The sequence below is a fragment of the Danio aesculapii genome, chromosome 5, assembly GCF_903798145.1.
Source record: "Danio aesculapii chromosome 5, fDanAes4.1, whole genome shotgun sequence".
Classification (NCBI taxonomy): Eukaryota; Metazoa; Chordata; class Actinopteri; order Cypriniformes; family Danionidae; genus Danio; species Danio aesculapii.
Window position 1 is genome coordinate 26,925,084 of NC_079439.1, and position 17,353 is coordinate 26,942,436.

At 36.5% G+C, this 17,353-nt stretch overlaps 1 protein-coding gene across 1 annotated transcript; it reads right to left on the minus strand.

The window, feature by feature from the left end:
- Positions 1-3,676: 3,676 nt before the first annotated feature.
- LOC130229134 (cytochrome P450 1A1) lies at positions 3,677-14,827 on the minus strand. Its single transcript, XM_056457776.1, has 7 exons — positions 14,663-14,827; positions 13,083-13,921; positions 10,609-10,732; positions 9,946-10,035; positions 7,200-7,323; positions 7,008-7,094; positions 3,677-4,563 (listed from the first exon to the last, which is right to left on the minus strand). The coding sequence occupies exons 2-7, from the start codon at positions 13,911-13,913 to the stop codon at positions 4,281-4,283; spliced, it is 1,539 nt and encodes a 512-aa protein (XP_056313751.1). The 5' UTR covers positions 13,914-13,921; positions 14,663-14,827; the 3' UTR covers positions 3,677-4,280.
- Positions 14,828-17,353: the final 2,526 nt, after the last annotated feature.

Genomic DNA, 17,353 nt, shown 5'->3' on the forward strand with positions numbered 1-17,353 from the left:
AAACCAGTAAGGCACATTCAGTGCCCAGCGGGGGGATCAGAGGAGCCTGCACCAATTACGAAGTCACTTGGCCAACTTATGCTGCTAATGTGTGAAAAGGCAATGAGCGTGAATGAAGCCTCACTTGGCAAATACAGGAGGCAAAAGAGAGTAAATTGTGTGGATTGACACTCAGTCACGCATCCAAATCTCTGCAATATACAGGATGGCCCCAGTGACATCAATGACCCTTCTCATGGTTTGAGGATAATTAAATCTTAATAAACGTAAAGTGTTGTTTTATCGACTGTAAATCGAAATATAAAGCTATAATAAGAATTTAGAGTTCACACTTAGCTGATAATCAATAAAGCGTAATTGGCATGCTGTCCCGGGAGAGAGCCCTGAGCTCGTAATATACTCGAGCCCGGGACTCCCTCCCGTTAGAAGGGCGAGAGGGGAGTTCGAGCTCAGGTAGGTCTTGATAACTCCCCTGCATGTCGCCATGTGAAAAGTGTAAACTAAGGTTGTCTTAGGTGATCATTTGGTTTAGTCGATTGGCTATGGTGTATGCTTTTTGAATGGTGGGAGGAAACCAGAGAACCCCGGAAAACCCCACGCAAACACAGAGAGAACATGCAAACTCCGCACAGAAACACCAACCGGCACAATAGAAGGTTGGACCAGTGCGTTCTTGCTGTGAGGCAACAGTGCTAGTCACTGGGCCGCCGTGTTGCCCTATCGGAAAAAGGGTGGGATGTAGGGGTGGAAGGGGGGGAAGCTTCAAGACGAAGATAACTGGAGTGAAAAAACTCTGGTTATTTATAATGCCTCCATAATCATCTAATAGGGCAGATTACGGAGCTAATGAGGTGCCAGCACGTGATCCTCTCAAAATTAGTTTATAAATAAACCGCACTTGTAGACTGGGCTATTTAAAATTTTTGCAGTGAAATAAATGTAGATGTACTGCAGATATTCTAAAGGCACACCATAAGCTACTATTGAATAGTTTAAAGTTGTGACGATTTTTGTTGTTGTTCTGGAAGAGGTCTCTTTTGCTTAACAACACTTGGTTTTGCTTAATAAAATAATGGTTCTTTTTTTGCAGAGATTGCTCCCTGAAGAACCCTTTTCATTCAATAAAATGTTCTTTATCGTGGGGAAAGTTTTTTTTTTAAAACATTATTTAATTTTATTTATTTATTTTTTGTACTAAGAAAGTGGTATTTTAAGAAATGTTCATTGTAAGCTTCTATGAGTAACCAAAAATACTTTTCAATGGCACCACTTCCTTTTAGAACTTTTAGAAAAGTAATATTTAAAAATAATATATATTATTGTGGTAATGTTGTTGTTGTTTTGAAACCCCTTCCCACCTCCCAACCATTCAAATCTCAGTAGCCAGGGTTTGGGCTGCTTTGTGATATCATAAACTATGCTTGTAGTCCAAACAAGACATATGTTGTAGTTCTTGAAAAACGATTTTTCAAAAACATAATTTTCAATTCAATTCAATTCACCTTTATTTGTATAGCGCTTATACAATGTAGATTGTGTCAAAGCAGCTTCACATAAAAAAAAATTGGAGAGGACTTCGAGATTTATAACTTTGTACATATTTTTAGGTCCAATAAGCTGATACATATGGGCCAGTAGGGGCCTTCTGTTATCATCCATCCACATGGTTAATCAGCTATACTAATGGAGAAGCCTCCAGATCGAGATCTGTTTTTACATTATTGTGATGGTTGGGTTTAGGGTTGGGGTGGGGGTAGACATAATAAAATACAATAAAATTTTTTATAATATAAATCATTTTTGTTAACATCCGGCTGCAGCCGTATGTGATTATAGCTGATTGACCATGTGGATGGATGATAACAGCCTTCTGAGCCTACCCTACTGGTCCATATATATCAGCTGATAACATTTAAATCGGCTGGACAAACATTCAAAAAGTAAAAAGGCATTATAGGAAAAAAACTTACTAGATAAAAGTAGGTAAAAAATAATTAATACGTGATCAGTGAAAACAAATACCAGCATGTCATTTTCTGAGATGTACTGTAAAAAATATGAGTAAGCTAAATCCCTCTATAAACTCATACCCCGAGAACAATGATGGAATGCCATGAGGCAAGACCATGAGATTTTTCAGACAATACAACAATAAACTTTCTAATCTGAGAAGAACATCAATTAGGAAACCAACTCCTTCACCAACCCTGAACACCCCTCTCTGCCCTCTACTTCACCTTCTCCACCAGAGCAGCTCACTCCACATTTAACATCCAAGTTCTCAATATGGTGTCTCTTGTGGATTTATAATTTTTCTTTTTCATGTCTGGTGTATTTTTAAATGTCTCTGTGTGATTGGTTACGTGGTCTCAAACTATATTACTTCACATTTGTTCTTGTTTCTGTTGATCTGGGTTTTTTCACTTTGATAAGATTTTTGCCAGATGCTCCACTTCAGGGAAAATAGTCTTCACATCAACTCATGACCAGACAAGGGTCTTTGTGAAGCTGTTATTGTCTTGAATTTATGGATGTTTGTTCAGAGTTGAGTATTTAAGGGAAAGGTGCAAAAATGCCATTGGAATCTTGTAGCCAGGATACCTCGTTCCAGTGTGTGAGTCTCTACATCCAGACTTATACTGTATGCTGCAAAGTACACTGAAAAAATGTATTTCTGCAAAATTGTTGCAAACAATTTATATGGGTTGAATCATCTTTGAATAATTTCTTTCAGTGTACATCAATCTCTAACACTTGGACTTATCTTAAAGTAATTAATGTTGTACATTTCTATATTGGCTTTTCATTGTTTGATCCTTTAATTGGCATGATACACGTTTACTTGTAAAATACAGTGTAAAGTTTTGATTCATTCTAGATTCTCCTGAAATCATTATATTCTGTAGATTATGTGAAGGCTGGTACTGCGTTGATATTGTGTGCTGTATATGATCCAAACAAATCACACAAGACTGTATGAAGCAGTCGACACTTCAGCTCGAAGACTATTGGATTTTGGTTATCGCTGATTTAGCAAGTTGTATGGAAATTACTAAATAAACTACACTTTTAGTAGGGGTGAGCAGGAGGTAACGGTACTAAGAGGTATTAGTTAGCCCTACATCCGACATTGGGTCCCTATTGAACATATAAATGAAGAGTATGGGATTAAATATAAATGAAAACTCTAAATTGATCCATGAACGACAAATGTGACCCATTCCTACATTGTAAACCCAACAGTCAACTTTATCAAATGAAATGAGTGTAGTTAACTCAAAATTTACTGAAAGTTAATTATACTCATTCTACTCAGAGTTTTGAACTCAGCATTGAGGGTAATGAGTTAATTAAATGCCCCATTACTTCAACTTCAATGGAGTAAGTTGACAGAACTCATATAGATTAGTTTTTTTAACTCAAACGGTTGGTAGCAATCGGAGTTCTCTTCATCTATTGAGTTTTACTGTGCACAAATTGCTCTGTTTACTCAAATGGATTAAGTTCACACCAATCATTAGGATTAGTTTTTGAACCTAAATGGTTTGGCTTACAGGCATTTAAGCTTCGACCATTCATCGTATTTCGTCATTGGGCTGATGGAATGAATCGCTACATCACAAACGATTAAAATTAAGTATACACAATGCACTTTTTTTTGTCATTTAAACTCCTTTATTCTATTCCATTCTGTCAAGTTACAAAACATGGTTAACATAGCTTATTAATATGATTAATCCATAATTAATCAGTCGTATATATTAGACAGTCAATATATTAAACTGACGTACATTTGAAAAGTTAAAGATATTTGTTGATTAATGCAAATTCAGCAATGCCGTTCTTTCTGGTTCAATTTAATCTAACATAAAAACAGCCTTTCAACATATAGAAAACACCCTAACCTTCAGTGCCACTGAAATTCAGTTTTAAAAATGCATTTTTTTTTACAATTCAAAATTTGTGCTAAAAGTATAAAGTAACCAAATCCTTTATGCTTAAGTCTTCATGCATTATCACAAATACCAGCCTGATCTCACGAGAAAACGTAAGTATTTTACGTTTTGACAGTTTAGTGGCTAATTCATTTAGTGGCTCATCAACTAGCAAACATTCAAGTACATGGTGTGCCAAATTAACCATAACACAGGTAAACCAGAGGTAGAGAAGAGAAAAGGGATTAGCTTAGCTTAGCAGTCCAGTGATGCCAACAATAGCTTGGTGCTGTGACTTTAGCAATTATTCTGTAGATCCATCTGGAACACTGAGAGCATAATAGTTTAGTTACGAGGTATGATTTTTATTCTGTATGGTCTGGGCTTCATGGTGAGGCCGAATGTAGAGCTCAAGTCGAGCTCCTGCCCCGGAACGTTCTCTATGTGCAGACGGTGCAGCAGGGTGGTTAAAAACACAAACATCTCCAGACGGGCAATGTTGTCTCCGAGACAACGGCGTATTCCCATGCCAAATATCATGACCTTCTCAGTCAAGCTTTTATTTAAGTGGCCAGAGAGGGTGAGGAACCGTTCAGGTTGAAAGGACTCTGCATCATCCCATATCTCACTTTTGTTTGGAGGGAAAATACAAAAACATAGTTACTCAATTGGCAAATAACCCAAAAGTTATATGTATAATATAAAATATATAGATTACATGAAGAAATAGCTCAGCTCTCCTTCAGTCTAAACTCTTTTAAACTCTGACGTTTAAACTGTGAATCAAGTTGTGTATAATTTTTGGTTTCCTGTTTCCGTCTAAAAGCAAACCACACAGCTAATGCAGATCCAATTTCTCCAAGATGCTGCAGAGTTTAAGTAAGGGACATGCATGACGTGAAACGTTTTTTTTGGAGGGGAAATACAAAAATGTAGTTACTCAATTGGCATTAAGTAAAGTTGTAAGTTATATATATATATATACACACACACACACTCTATACACACTTTAATAGGTGCACCCCCTTTTGCCTTCAGAACTACTATAATCCTTTGTGACATAGATTTAACAAGGTACTGCAAATATAATGCTATTCTGCCGTTCCACCACAAACCAAAGGTGCTCTACTGAACTGAGAACTGGTGACTGTGGAGGCCATTTGAGTACAGTGAGCTCATTGTCATGTTTAAGAAACCCGTCTGAGAAGATTCAGCTTATGACATGGTGTTATCCTTCTGGAAGTAGCCATCAGAAAATGGGTACATTGTGGTCATAAAGGGATGGATATGGTCAGCAACAATACTCAGGTAGGCTGTGGCGTTGACTATCCGAATGTCACAGCAAAAATCCAGACTCATCACACCAGGCAACGTTTTTCAAATCTTCTATTGTCCAATTTCGGTGAGCCTGTGCAGATTGTAGCCTCAGTTTCCTGTTTTTAGCTGACAGGAGTGGCACCTGGTGTGGTCTTTTGCTGCTGTAGCCCATTCGCCTCAAGGTTGGACGTGTTGTGTGTTCAGAGATGCTTTTCTGCATACCTCGGTTGTTAACGAGTGGTTAATTGAGTTACTGTTGACTGATTCAGCTCGAACCAGTCTGGCCATTCTCCTCTGACCTGTGGCATCAACAAGGCATTTGCGCCCACAGAACTGCCGCTCACTGGATATTTTCTCTTATTCAGACCCTTCTCTGTAAACCCTAGAGATGATTGTGCGTGAAAATCCCAGTCGATCAGCAGTTTCTGAAATACTCAGACCAGCCTGTTTGGCACCAACAACCATGCCACGTTCAAAGTCACTAAAATCCCCTTTCTTCCCCATTCTGATGCTTGGTTTCAACTGCAGCAGATCGTCTTGACCATGCCTAAATACATTGAGTTGCTGACATGTGATTGGCTGACTAGAAATTAGCTTGGACAGGTGTACCTAATAAAGTGGTGAGTATATAGCAAACAAAGCAAATTATTCACAGTTGCCAGAGCCTTCATTCATCTGTGTAATCTTGAGGACCTGACACTATAGCTCCATCCCAATTCGCATCCTATCTGTCCTAAATAGTATTGGAAAATAGAATTAGTATGTCCCAAACCGTAATATGTTGAAAAGAGTATGCCAAAGGTTCCCAGATGGTGTACTATTGCAGTTAGAAATTCAAAGTGTAGAACGCTCTATACTCTAACCACTAATATTGCCCACAATAAATTTCATGTAGGACATGAATTCAATTAGAACTACAAACTCGGAGGAAAAAGTACAAACTACAAACATGGCAGAATTGTGAGACCAACAGTCAAGTAGAGAGGCTTCGGTAAAGTTGTTTGATTAAATATTGATTAATACCAAGCATTTTCCATGTTATATTTCATCTGCAACAACAATGTGAACTTAAACAAAAACTTGTGTAAACATTAACTTCTAAGTGCATAATTATCCAAAGACCTTAAGACATTGAAAGGTCTTTAAAGGTTACCTTGAAAGGTAATTAAGCAACATAACGGTCTATTAATGAGGATGTAGTATATCCCAAAGTTTGCATACTCTTCTTACACACTCAAAAGTATGTATTTTTTCTTCACAAAAAAACAACAACATACTTTTATATTGTATTATAAGAATGCCAAATGGAACCCAGCAACTTTGTGCTTCACCAGGGAGCCGATGGGAATTAATAACAATGTGCTCAGATATATTGGTGAAGAGATAGCTATCACAAATTACTATGAGCTATTAGATATGCCCCTGTAATTTACATACAATCAATCTATCTCTCATGCACAAACTTCCTCTCTTTCTGCCTGTGACTGATTCAAAGCAGGGACTGGGAGATCGAACATCATAATTTACATAACTTCTGTTAAATATTGCTCTGGAACTGCTTGGTTTTAACTTAGCAAATGACCATGGAATAAGTGGGATAATCAGCAGCTAGCCATGTGTTAAATGCCATGTGTTAAAAATCCTTTACCAGACAGCAATCCATTCATTATTGTTGACTTAATATTATAAATGACATAGCTTTACAGTTGAGAGCTTTAGAAAAGCCTTTAAATGTGGAGGGAGTGTAATACTCACATGTCATGATTGACTTGATATTGGTTGATAAACACACATGTGTCTTTGGGGATGAAGTATCCTTTCAATGTAACGTTTTCAGTTGTGCTGGAGAACATGATGGAGAAGAATGTGGATTGCTGGTATCAGTTATTAATGTAGTTATAAGGTTATAGTAGTGCTATGAACTGATAGAGAAAAGCATAAACTCACCAGTGAGGTATGGTGAAAGGCATGTAGGACGCATGGCGAAACACCTCATTTATGAAAGCTTCTGTGTAAGGCATGTTTGGCCTGTCTTTAAACTGTGGTAATCTATCCATTCCAACTTGGTTATCTAGGAAAAGAGCAAAAAATAAATGAACAAAACTGATAATGAAGAAATATTAACTTTTAATTGCATTCAGTTAGAAACAATTTTAAAACACACTAATGCTATTTTTAGATGTTCTTAATTTAGTTTTGAATGTATCCTACAATTTATTAACATCAATTTGAGTAAAAACTTCAAAATTGTCCTATAATGTATACTGCAGCATCATTTTTATACAGTTGAAGGTAAAATGATTACCCTATTATTCTTTTTCAAATATTTTCCAAATTATTTTTATTGGAAAGAAGATTTTAAACAACGTTTTAAATACTAAGTTCTTGCCATGATGACAGTACATAACATTTTATAGTTATTTTCAAGATAATTGCATTGAGCTTACAGTTCAATTCATAGGCTTAACTACAGTATATTTTGATTGACTTGGCAATCTACAGTAGGTTAATTAGGCAAGTTGCTGGATTACAGTGGTTTGTTCTGAGGTCAATTGAAAATAAAAATTAAGAAGACTAATAATACTGACCAAAAAAATAACATAATAAATATTTTGTAAAAATTATTATTAATAATAATAATAATAATTATTATTATTATTATTATAATATATAATAAATATAAAAATGTGAACTAACGTCAATCGTTTGTTGTTTAGGTAGAGGTGGGGTGCGAGTGTAGTGCTTCGCATCTAGTTTTGCTTTTGTTCTTTTTTCGATGTTGTGTGTTTCTTGCAGTTGTCAAAAAGTTTTACTTAAACACAGGGCTTAATCTGTGCTGGAACAAGCTGGATCTGGCACCTCAGAAATCTGATCCGGCACCTCATTTTATCGATCCCACTCCTCATACACACCCCCACCCCGCCCCGGTCTTCACTTTCCTCCACGACTCCCCAACCCTCTTCACACATAAATCCACTTCTTTTCTTCGATAAGTTCAAAATAACAAGAATCCTTTGCAAAAATGTACCTACTGTACCATTGTTTCTGCCATTGTTTCTGACTGTCTGTAGTAATGATGGGCGAATCGCGAATGAATCATTTGTTTTAACTGGATCTTCTAAGTGAACCAGTTGAACCACTTCGTTACATTGAACGGAGTAGTCATGAAATGGTTTGCATCTTCATGAAGTACTAACATACCGGACACCCTCTCTGACTCAAAATAAACCCATATCAGTAACTAAAATAGTACACGGACTCATCTGCTGTGAAAAAAAGAGACCTGATTATGATGATGAGTGCGATTCAGCACTAGTGCTCGCACTCATTCTAGTACTGAACTGATTTTAGTAACTGAAAACTAGTAACATCTAGTTTTGTTTTGTTTTTTTTTCGATGTTGTGTGTTTCTTGCAGTTGTCAAAGAGTTTTACTTAAACACAGGGCTTATTTTGTGTCGAGACAAGCCGGAGCCGCCACCTCAGAAATCTAATCCGGCACCTCATTTTATCGATCCCACTCCTCACACACACCCCCACCCCCACCCCGCCCCACTCTTCACTTTCTTCCGCGACTCCTCAACCCTGTTCACACGTAAATCTACTTCTTTTCTCCGATAACTTCAAAATTACAAGAATCCATTGCAAAAATGTACCTACCATTGTTTCTGCCATTGTTTCTGACTGTCTGTAGTAATGACGGGCAAATCGCGAATGAATCATTTGTTTTGACTGTATCTTCTAAGTGAACCAGTTGAACCACTTCGTTAAATTGAACGGAGTTGTCGTGAAATGGTTTGTAAATTCATGAAGTACTAACATACCAGATGCCCTCTCTGACTCAAAATAAACCCATATCAGTTACTAGAATAGTACACGGACTCATCTGCTGTGAAAAAAGAGACCTGATTATGATGATGAGTGCGAGATGACTGTCTGTTCCCTCACAGCACGCTCTCCCATTGAGTAATTTTTACTCGGCAATATATATTGTAAAAGCCAATTTAGCAAGGTAAGCCCTAGGTTTTCTTTTGAATAACTCAATTAATATCACTTACTTCTAAAAGTAATGTGTTATATTACTCGTTACTTTGAAAAAATTTATATCATTACGTAATGCGCATTACTTGTAACGCGTTACCCCCAACACTGTATTTTACCATATGTAGCTTGAGAAAAAGAATGACAAAAATTGTGCTTGGTGTGATTTTGCTGTTTACATTTGCTAAAAAATGAACTGAAAGTCTGAAACAGGCTTAATACACTCAATTTACAAGGAAAAATCTAAATAATATGCATTTCATCTTCATCAGTTCAACAGATCACCATAAATTTCTTTCAGATGTCTCTGGTTGCAGCCACTTCTGAGTAACCCTGTAGATAATATCTCTTTTAAACAAAATAATTTCCTGTTTATGGCAAATTCTTGCTTTTCCAAAAGACCAAAATAGAGAGATACCACATGAAGAACAAGCTTAGTTCTCCTAAGGTCCTAAATCTTTTAAACTCTGCCTTCAAAACCGTGAATCAAATTGTGTATAATTTTTGGTTTCCTGTTTCTGTCTCAAAGCAAACCACACTTCACAGCTAATGCAGATCCAATTTCTCCAAGATGCTGCAGAGTTTAAGAAAGGGACATGCATGATGGGAAACTTTTTTTCCAGTAAACACAATGTTGTTTTGTTGAGTCTTCACCTATCTCCTGGACGATTTTAGCCTGGATGTTTGGAAACTTGATCAGGTATAATAGACTCCACTGCAAACCAGTGATGATGGTGTCAAAACCTACAAGGGGGAAAAGCAATAGTTATAATACATAAGCAGTCCCCAAGACACATCACATTTAGCAACTAAGATGTTTTATTGGGTTAAAAAAACAACGTTCTCGGGCTACAAGAATGAAAACTAGTAGTTTGAGCTCCTCAGGGGGTTTGTTAAATACTCTTTAATGAACTAGAACTAGCAAGATGCATAAACTGAGACAAGAATGAACAGCTTGAGCCAAGAGCAGATGAAAAACATGCATCTAAATCAAATTCTCAGAAGAACTCAAGGTCTGACTCTAGTAGAAGAGTCTGCAGTGCCTCCTCTGTGACTGCAACATAGAGCCAGCAAAAACATCTGGTTCTGGATGTAAATGCATGTTTACAACAAGCAAAGCTATTAGCGCAATAACATCTTATGCAGCCCTGGAAGGCATTCTGGCTAAAAGAGTCTAAAATTGATATGAAATATAGCAGGACAGGTTATGAACTGTTACCTTATGTAACAGCTATGTTGTTCATATTCATAATTTGAGGATTTGAAGTGAAAAACACTGTCTGTTCTACATCTAAAGGCACGATATGGGTCTCTCACCAGCTCCGAAGATGTCAATGACACTGTGGACAATCTGGGAATTGCTGAGCATGGCTGATTCCTCGTCCTCCTGTCTGTCCTCACACATCGCAATAAGGGCATCAGTGATATCTCGGATACAGTTCTATACAGAAAAAACACAGAGAATCAGATGTGTAAATGTTTAAAAAGAATAAACTCTAAACATGTATGTCACATTTACATCCATCTTGTTTCTGTAAATGTATGTACAGTATGTTTGTCTTGCCCAACATTGTTTACCCCAAATTCAACTGTGCATGTGAATATTTAACTTTGTATCAACAAAAACTCCCTTCACAGGCACTCTGCGGGAGAAATTTATGTCTGGTTATATTTTGGAGCACATTATGAATTAATACAGTGTATTCAGCCAAACGCATTACCCTCACAAAAAAGCCACATGAGCTTCAAATGTGCAATCGTGTTAAAGTCACATGTGAAATATGTGTGGAACATATGTGAAACGTGGGTTTTAAAACATTATCATGTGAGAGGGTTGTGATCAGGAATGGGCAGTATTTATAATACAAGTATTTCAAACACGTATTTTTAAATACAAAATAGTATTTTGTAATTTGTATTTGATAGGGCAGTGTTTCCCAACCCTATTCCTGGAGGCACACCAACAGTACATATTTTGGATGTCTCCATTATCTGACCCATTAACTTCAGGTGTTGGAGTCTCTTGTAATGTTCTAATGAGTTCATTCAAGTGTGTTTGATTAGGGAAAGGTTGAAAATGTGAACTGTTGGTGTGCCTTCAGGAACAGGGTTGGGAAACACTGTGATAGCGTTTATGAAAGTGGGTTAATGTTTTGTATCAAAATACTTCAGTGTCTTGTATTTTTGTATTTTTAAAATACTGTAAAATACTTTGTAAGACAATCTACACGATGACATCATAAAAATGTAGCCTTCCATGGGTGCTTTCTTAGTTATTTGCCTAGGCTTGAGATCAGACCAGAAAATTGACTAATGTTGAGTAAGGTGGTCAATGCTTGGAGTATGGATGGAAAAAATAGGCAACACACATAATTGAAATAACAGACAAATGGCATGGGTTGATTTGGGAGCAAGTCCACAATCAATGAAAATAATAGAATGCACAATGCTAAGACTAGTAATATTTAATAGCAGTATAGTGTACAATGCATTAGCATCTTGGTATAAGAAATAAGATAAAATAAAATGTCAGTCCAAAAACACGAATATAGAGGCTACAGCACAAAATCATTCTCAGTCTCAGTGCTGCAGGTGGAAATGAAGAGGAAGTTTAGAAAAAAAAAAAAAAACACCTAAAGATTGTGTACTGGTGTTCACTAAGGGGGTAAACTAAGACTCCTCCAGTTAAAGAAGAACTTTTGGGAGAATGAGTATACTGCACGAATAATAGTAGTTTTGGATGGATTGCTGATGTCGATGCCAAGACTATAAGACAAACAACCTAAAAATAAGTCCTACAGGGGCGATTCCTACAATACTTGCTGTCTCCAGTAGTGTAGTAAAAAAAAAGGCGGTGTACTATTACCTACCCAACCTAAATTTTAAAAGTAGGCAAAGAAACGATGAAAGTCAATGTTTCTTTGATTCATTAGTCATTGTATTTTTGTACAAATTTTATATTAAAATTAAAGAGAAACAAAGGTTTATGAATGCCTCCTCATGTACAGGAGTAGAGGTGAATGAGTTGGCAGAGAAGCTGACTTAACTTGCTCAGAGAAACGCAGTTGCTGTCAAACACTGTTCACTTCTCTAAGTCATTTTAATGGTATAGGGATTGATCCAATTGGCCTATTGATGGAATGCTTGCGAATAAATTTCATACTCCCTTGTAAAAGTGGCTGCTGTATTTTGTAGTTTATTTTGATACATGTAAAACTAAGGTATTTGGTATTTTATTTTAAAATACATTTCAATGTATTTTTGGCCATCCCTGGTTGTAATTATATTTCATCGTGTGTCTAAATTTCTTTACATTTGTTTCACTTAAAAATGTTCCAAAATAATGTTTGATCAAGGCTGCTGGAAAGTGAACCTCCATGGCCATGGGGTGCCGGATCGCAAGGGTGCCATTTGGGTTTACTCAGCTGTGGATGAACAAATTCAGCACTAGTGCTCTTCTACCTCAACATTCCAGTTGCGAAAACTCTATTGTGCATGCACTGTTTAAGCTGACCTAAAAACTGCTACGCAATGATGGTGATTGCAGATGTCCACAGACCACCCTGACAATTACATTATGTGGATAGTCTTTGAGATGGACCAGAACACAGCACAGCTGGCCAAGGTAGATTGAACATATGAAGAATTTCCCTCAGAGATTTTGATAACCTCTCATCTTCGTGTCATGAGAAAACGTAATCTGATGCTTCTGACAACAACAATCTCTGAGCTCTGTACAAATAAGCATGTTCCTACAGTAACAGTTTGTTGGTTTTTTTAAGCATTATTACCGTGTCGAAGTTGACGAGATGTTCCATGATGTTGCGCTCCATGAAGTTGTTCATTCTGTTAATGAACTGAACCATCTTTCGCAGAGACGGACTGGGCAGGTAACGGAAGATGGGGAAAAAGTCTGCCAGATTCCCTGCAGCAAAGAGGCGCAGCACTTCATTATTGATATGGACGATGGTAAGGAACTCTTTATCATTATGGGAATACCGCTTCCCAAAGCAAAGAGTGCAAACCACATTGGCAACTGAGGTCACTAGCAATTGAACTGGATCAATCCCTGAGTCCCCAAACTCCTCTCCTTGTGCCTTCAGAGTCTCCACCATGTCCATGGCCTCCACACAAATACGCTCCTCTAGAAGACAAGAGGCATTTGAGTCTTTAGGCTCGGTTTGGGAGAAGGTTCTCAGGGCATTTTTGCAGATCTTTTTGTGAAGTACCCAAGCTTCCCCATACTTCTCGCTAAATGTCATACTGGTGCCATTAGCAACTGCAGAGAAGGTAAAGAGGTCAGGGCGTCCAGCAAATGCATCTCCTTGTCGTACTAGAGCCTCCTTGATTGTAGAATAGCCACTCAAGACGACGACCACAAGAGAACCCATTTTCACCTGGAAGACGTCTCCATACCGAACCCTCAGGTTTGTTAATGACAAATGTACCTGTTCTTCCATCTGGAGAATGTTGCCCACGATGGGCCACGGTCTGGGACCTGGGGGAACGGGGATGCCTGGTGCTCTTCGTCGACCATGAAGAGCCAGCAGGAGCAGTGCAAAAGCACACAAAATCAGAGTCACTTCAGATGTAGCCGTGCGGGAGATATTCTCAAGATTCATGGCATAGACTGTAAAAAAAAAGAGAGGAAATTACTTGTTGTTATTTACTGACATTATTCAAGAGAACCATCAAGCATAATATACTGTTCTATTGAAAACTCTCGAGTGTGTCCACCAAAATGCTGTGAACTGGTCTGAATAATATGTTTGATGATATTCATATTAGATAAGAGCTTGTGAAATGCACAAAAAAGGTTGGAAAAGAACTGAAAATTTATCTGTTACATACACAAATGAAGACAGAGGATTCCCTTGCTGTAATGAAATGAGTATTTATTTGTATGGTCGCATCTTGCAACGTCATGTTCTGCAATTGATTTGTTTAAGGTCTTTGTTTTATAGCTTGTTAAATAGCTTTAAATGCTAAACTATGCAAATCTTTATTCAGTTTAATATTCAAGTAACTTTGAAACTATGTGTGAACTAACTCTGATTAAATTAGCTCATGAGTAGATTGTTAGGGTTAGTAAAAAATGTACTCGCACATTGAGTAGTAGTCAGTACAGTGTCTGTTGGAAGATTATTGAAAACCGTTATCCAAAATAAAAATAGTAGTTATGATATGACTGTATATGACCGTCTTTTAAGTACAGTCTATACCTAAAAAAAAGTAATATACAGTCATATAATATAATAACTATTTTTATTTCTGATAATTTTTTTAAAACTGGATTTTAAATATAGAGGAGAATGAAAAAGGATAAGTCATGTTAAGTCATTATATTAAGTCATTAAGACATACATCTTACCTTTATATTAGCCTTTGCAAATTCCGTGCTTTCAATCAAATTCGTGCACACAAGTTTTTCCAGCTGAAGAAGTGCTGCACGCGAAGACGAATCCAGTAACTCCAAAAACCACAGACTGACAGAAGAAGAAAACAGTGGAGAACTTCGAGATGATCGCGTGCGTAAATACACTGAGTCTGTGAGACAAATTGCTAGCGCACTCATGAACGGAAAAGGGGGAAAAAAACAGTGCGTGTTTCCACACGATGGCAGTGTCCTAAAACACACACTCCACTAGGTGCAGTTGGCTACTCTTTTCAGAGTAAGACAAAACTTATTAAAATATAGATAAAACTAATAATTGTTTTCATCAGTAATGCATAGAGGTAGCTTTTCACTACCGTTTTTTTCGATAAAATTGTAATTGGTAAAAAGAAATAAATTTTAAAATCAGGCTATAAATATTAATAATGCAAACTTACTCATCATTCAGCAGTGTAACAATAGTTTACATACCACAATACATTAGTTAATTAATTAATTATTGATCTTTTAAAACAGACATATTCATACATTTTTATGTGTATTGTTCAGTGAAATTAATAGAGTGCAAAAGTTATAATTAAAGTATTATCTAGACAAAAAAGGATCATAAGAAATGAATCTCAATAAAGAAATCTTCTTACTTACTTTTATTTCATTTAAAAGATAAATTAAACAATACACCCTTTACTGCAATTACTTAAACTGCATACACACCCAACCCATACTATTAAAGTGAAAGAAGAAATAAATAAAATGCTCAATTTCCATGTTATGTTAAAAAAAAACTGATAACAATGTTCCTGCATGACATGTTCAATTGCATGGTATTTTAGTGTCAAAGGTGGTCCACAATCAATAATTTAATAAATGAATCACAGAAGTAAAGAAAAAACAAACATTTAGGCTGTGAGCCTTTATCAGGGTCACACTGGTTCTTGGTACTTGTCAATTGAAGAAATTTGGTCACAGCACCAAACTTATCTGTAGCATGGTGATTTACATTTGATTGCATGCTATTATATAAAGGAATTTAAAGGTAAGGTAAGCTTTAAACATTTTTTGAGAAATATTATGTAATGTGAAAGTAAACCACTTTTTACATTTTATAGTAATATATATGTACAAAAATATATTAAAATTCTAATTATATAATTAACACAACATGCCTCTTAAATGCATAATAATCTAAAAAGGCTTTAGCACTGTGTCATACACAGAAAAGCACAGTCTTGACCTTTAGACAACTGTGCAGCTTAATTTTGTTCTAAATACATAGATGTAATAGTTTTGTTTCCTTGTTGATCATGCATCTCCTGATGTTGTCCTGTCATGAATCATGTGCCATGGTTCATGTGTCTTCTTCTGATTAGTTTGATTGTTTAATGTTCCCATAGCATGTTCTTTGTCATATGACCCCTAGTGTTTACCTGCATTCACGTCATCTTGTAATTCTGATATGACAACACATGACGTTCACCCCAGACCTATTCACATCTTCAGACTTAGCATTATATAACTCTCTGGCAAAACTATAAACATCTATACATAGCGGCCAAATGAGTCTGTGAGAGTATTGTGGGTAATGCATTACAAGTAATCAGATTATTTTTTCCAAGTAACTAGTAAAAGTAACCCATTGCTTTTTATTTCCTGTTTTCCCATTTATTACATTTTGGCTCTCCTGTACCAGTGTTCAGGAGTAAGTGAAGATGTAGTAGTTCTAGCTTAAATGTGAACATGCACAAAAATATATTCACTATTCTTCAGTACCCTTAAAATGAACAAAATCTGTAAAATGCAAAAACTCAGATAATAGCCCAGCAGGCATACAACGCCAAAAGATGTTAATATTAGGTTAAATTTAGGTTGTGTCGTCAGGTGACCAAAATTCGATGTCTAGTCAGCGTCTAAGAACAACATTATTTTGATGTCCAATATCGACATCAAATGGCGATGATTTTAGGTTGTGTTGGAAAGTGACCAAAATCCAACGTCAAGCCGATATCTTAAACAATTGTCATATTGATGCCAAATACGGTCCAACATTTAATAGAGATCACAGTAGTAACATCCACACAACGTCAAGCTTAGACATTGATATTTGGTTGATTTTAGGTTGGAGGTTGGACACTGAAATCAACCCGATTTTCATTTCCAAACAAAATGCAATGACACCATCTGATGTCATGTTGACGTCCTGTGCCTGCTGGGGGCTACGCACTGCTGAAGAGCGTTGATCTTTTTTCATGCTCTCTATTCTTCATGCAATTCAGATAGGATTGTTTGAACTGTACAATACCTACACAGACATGAATTAGCATTTCCTTTGGCGTGAGGTTTTACGGTTTTGCTTTGTTTTTCGTTTTTCGCACATTTCACTTTTGGTGTAAAAGAGCTTTACATTATTTTTCAAAAATAAAAGTTTTTTTCAGTTATTACTAACAAAAAAGGTCAGATGAACAAATAAAGTTAAAACAAATGCATTAATATCCTTCAAATGTAAGTCACCGCGCTATTCCAGATAAGTTTGTTGCTGTGACCAAATTTCTTCAAATGACTTACCAAGTACCAAAGAAGGTCTGCACTCAATAATTCATTAAACGAAAAACAGCAATAAAAAGAAGACAACCCTTTCGACTTCATCAGTGTAATGATTCCTTAACTCTT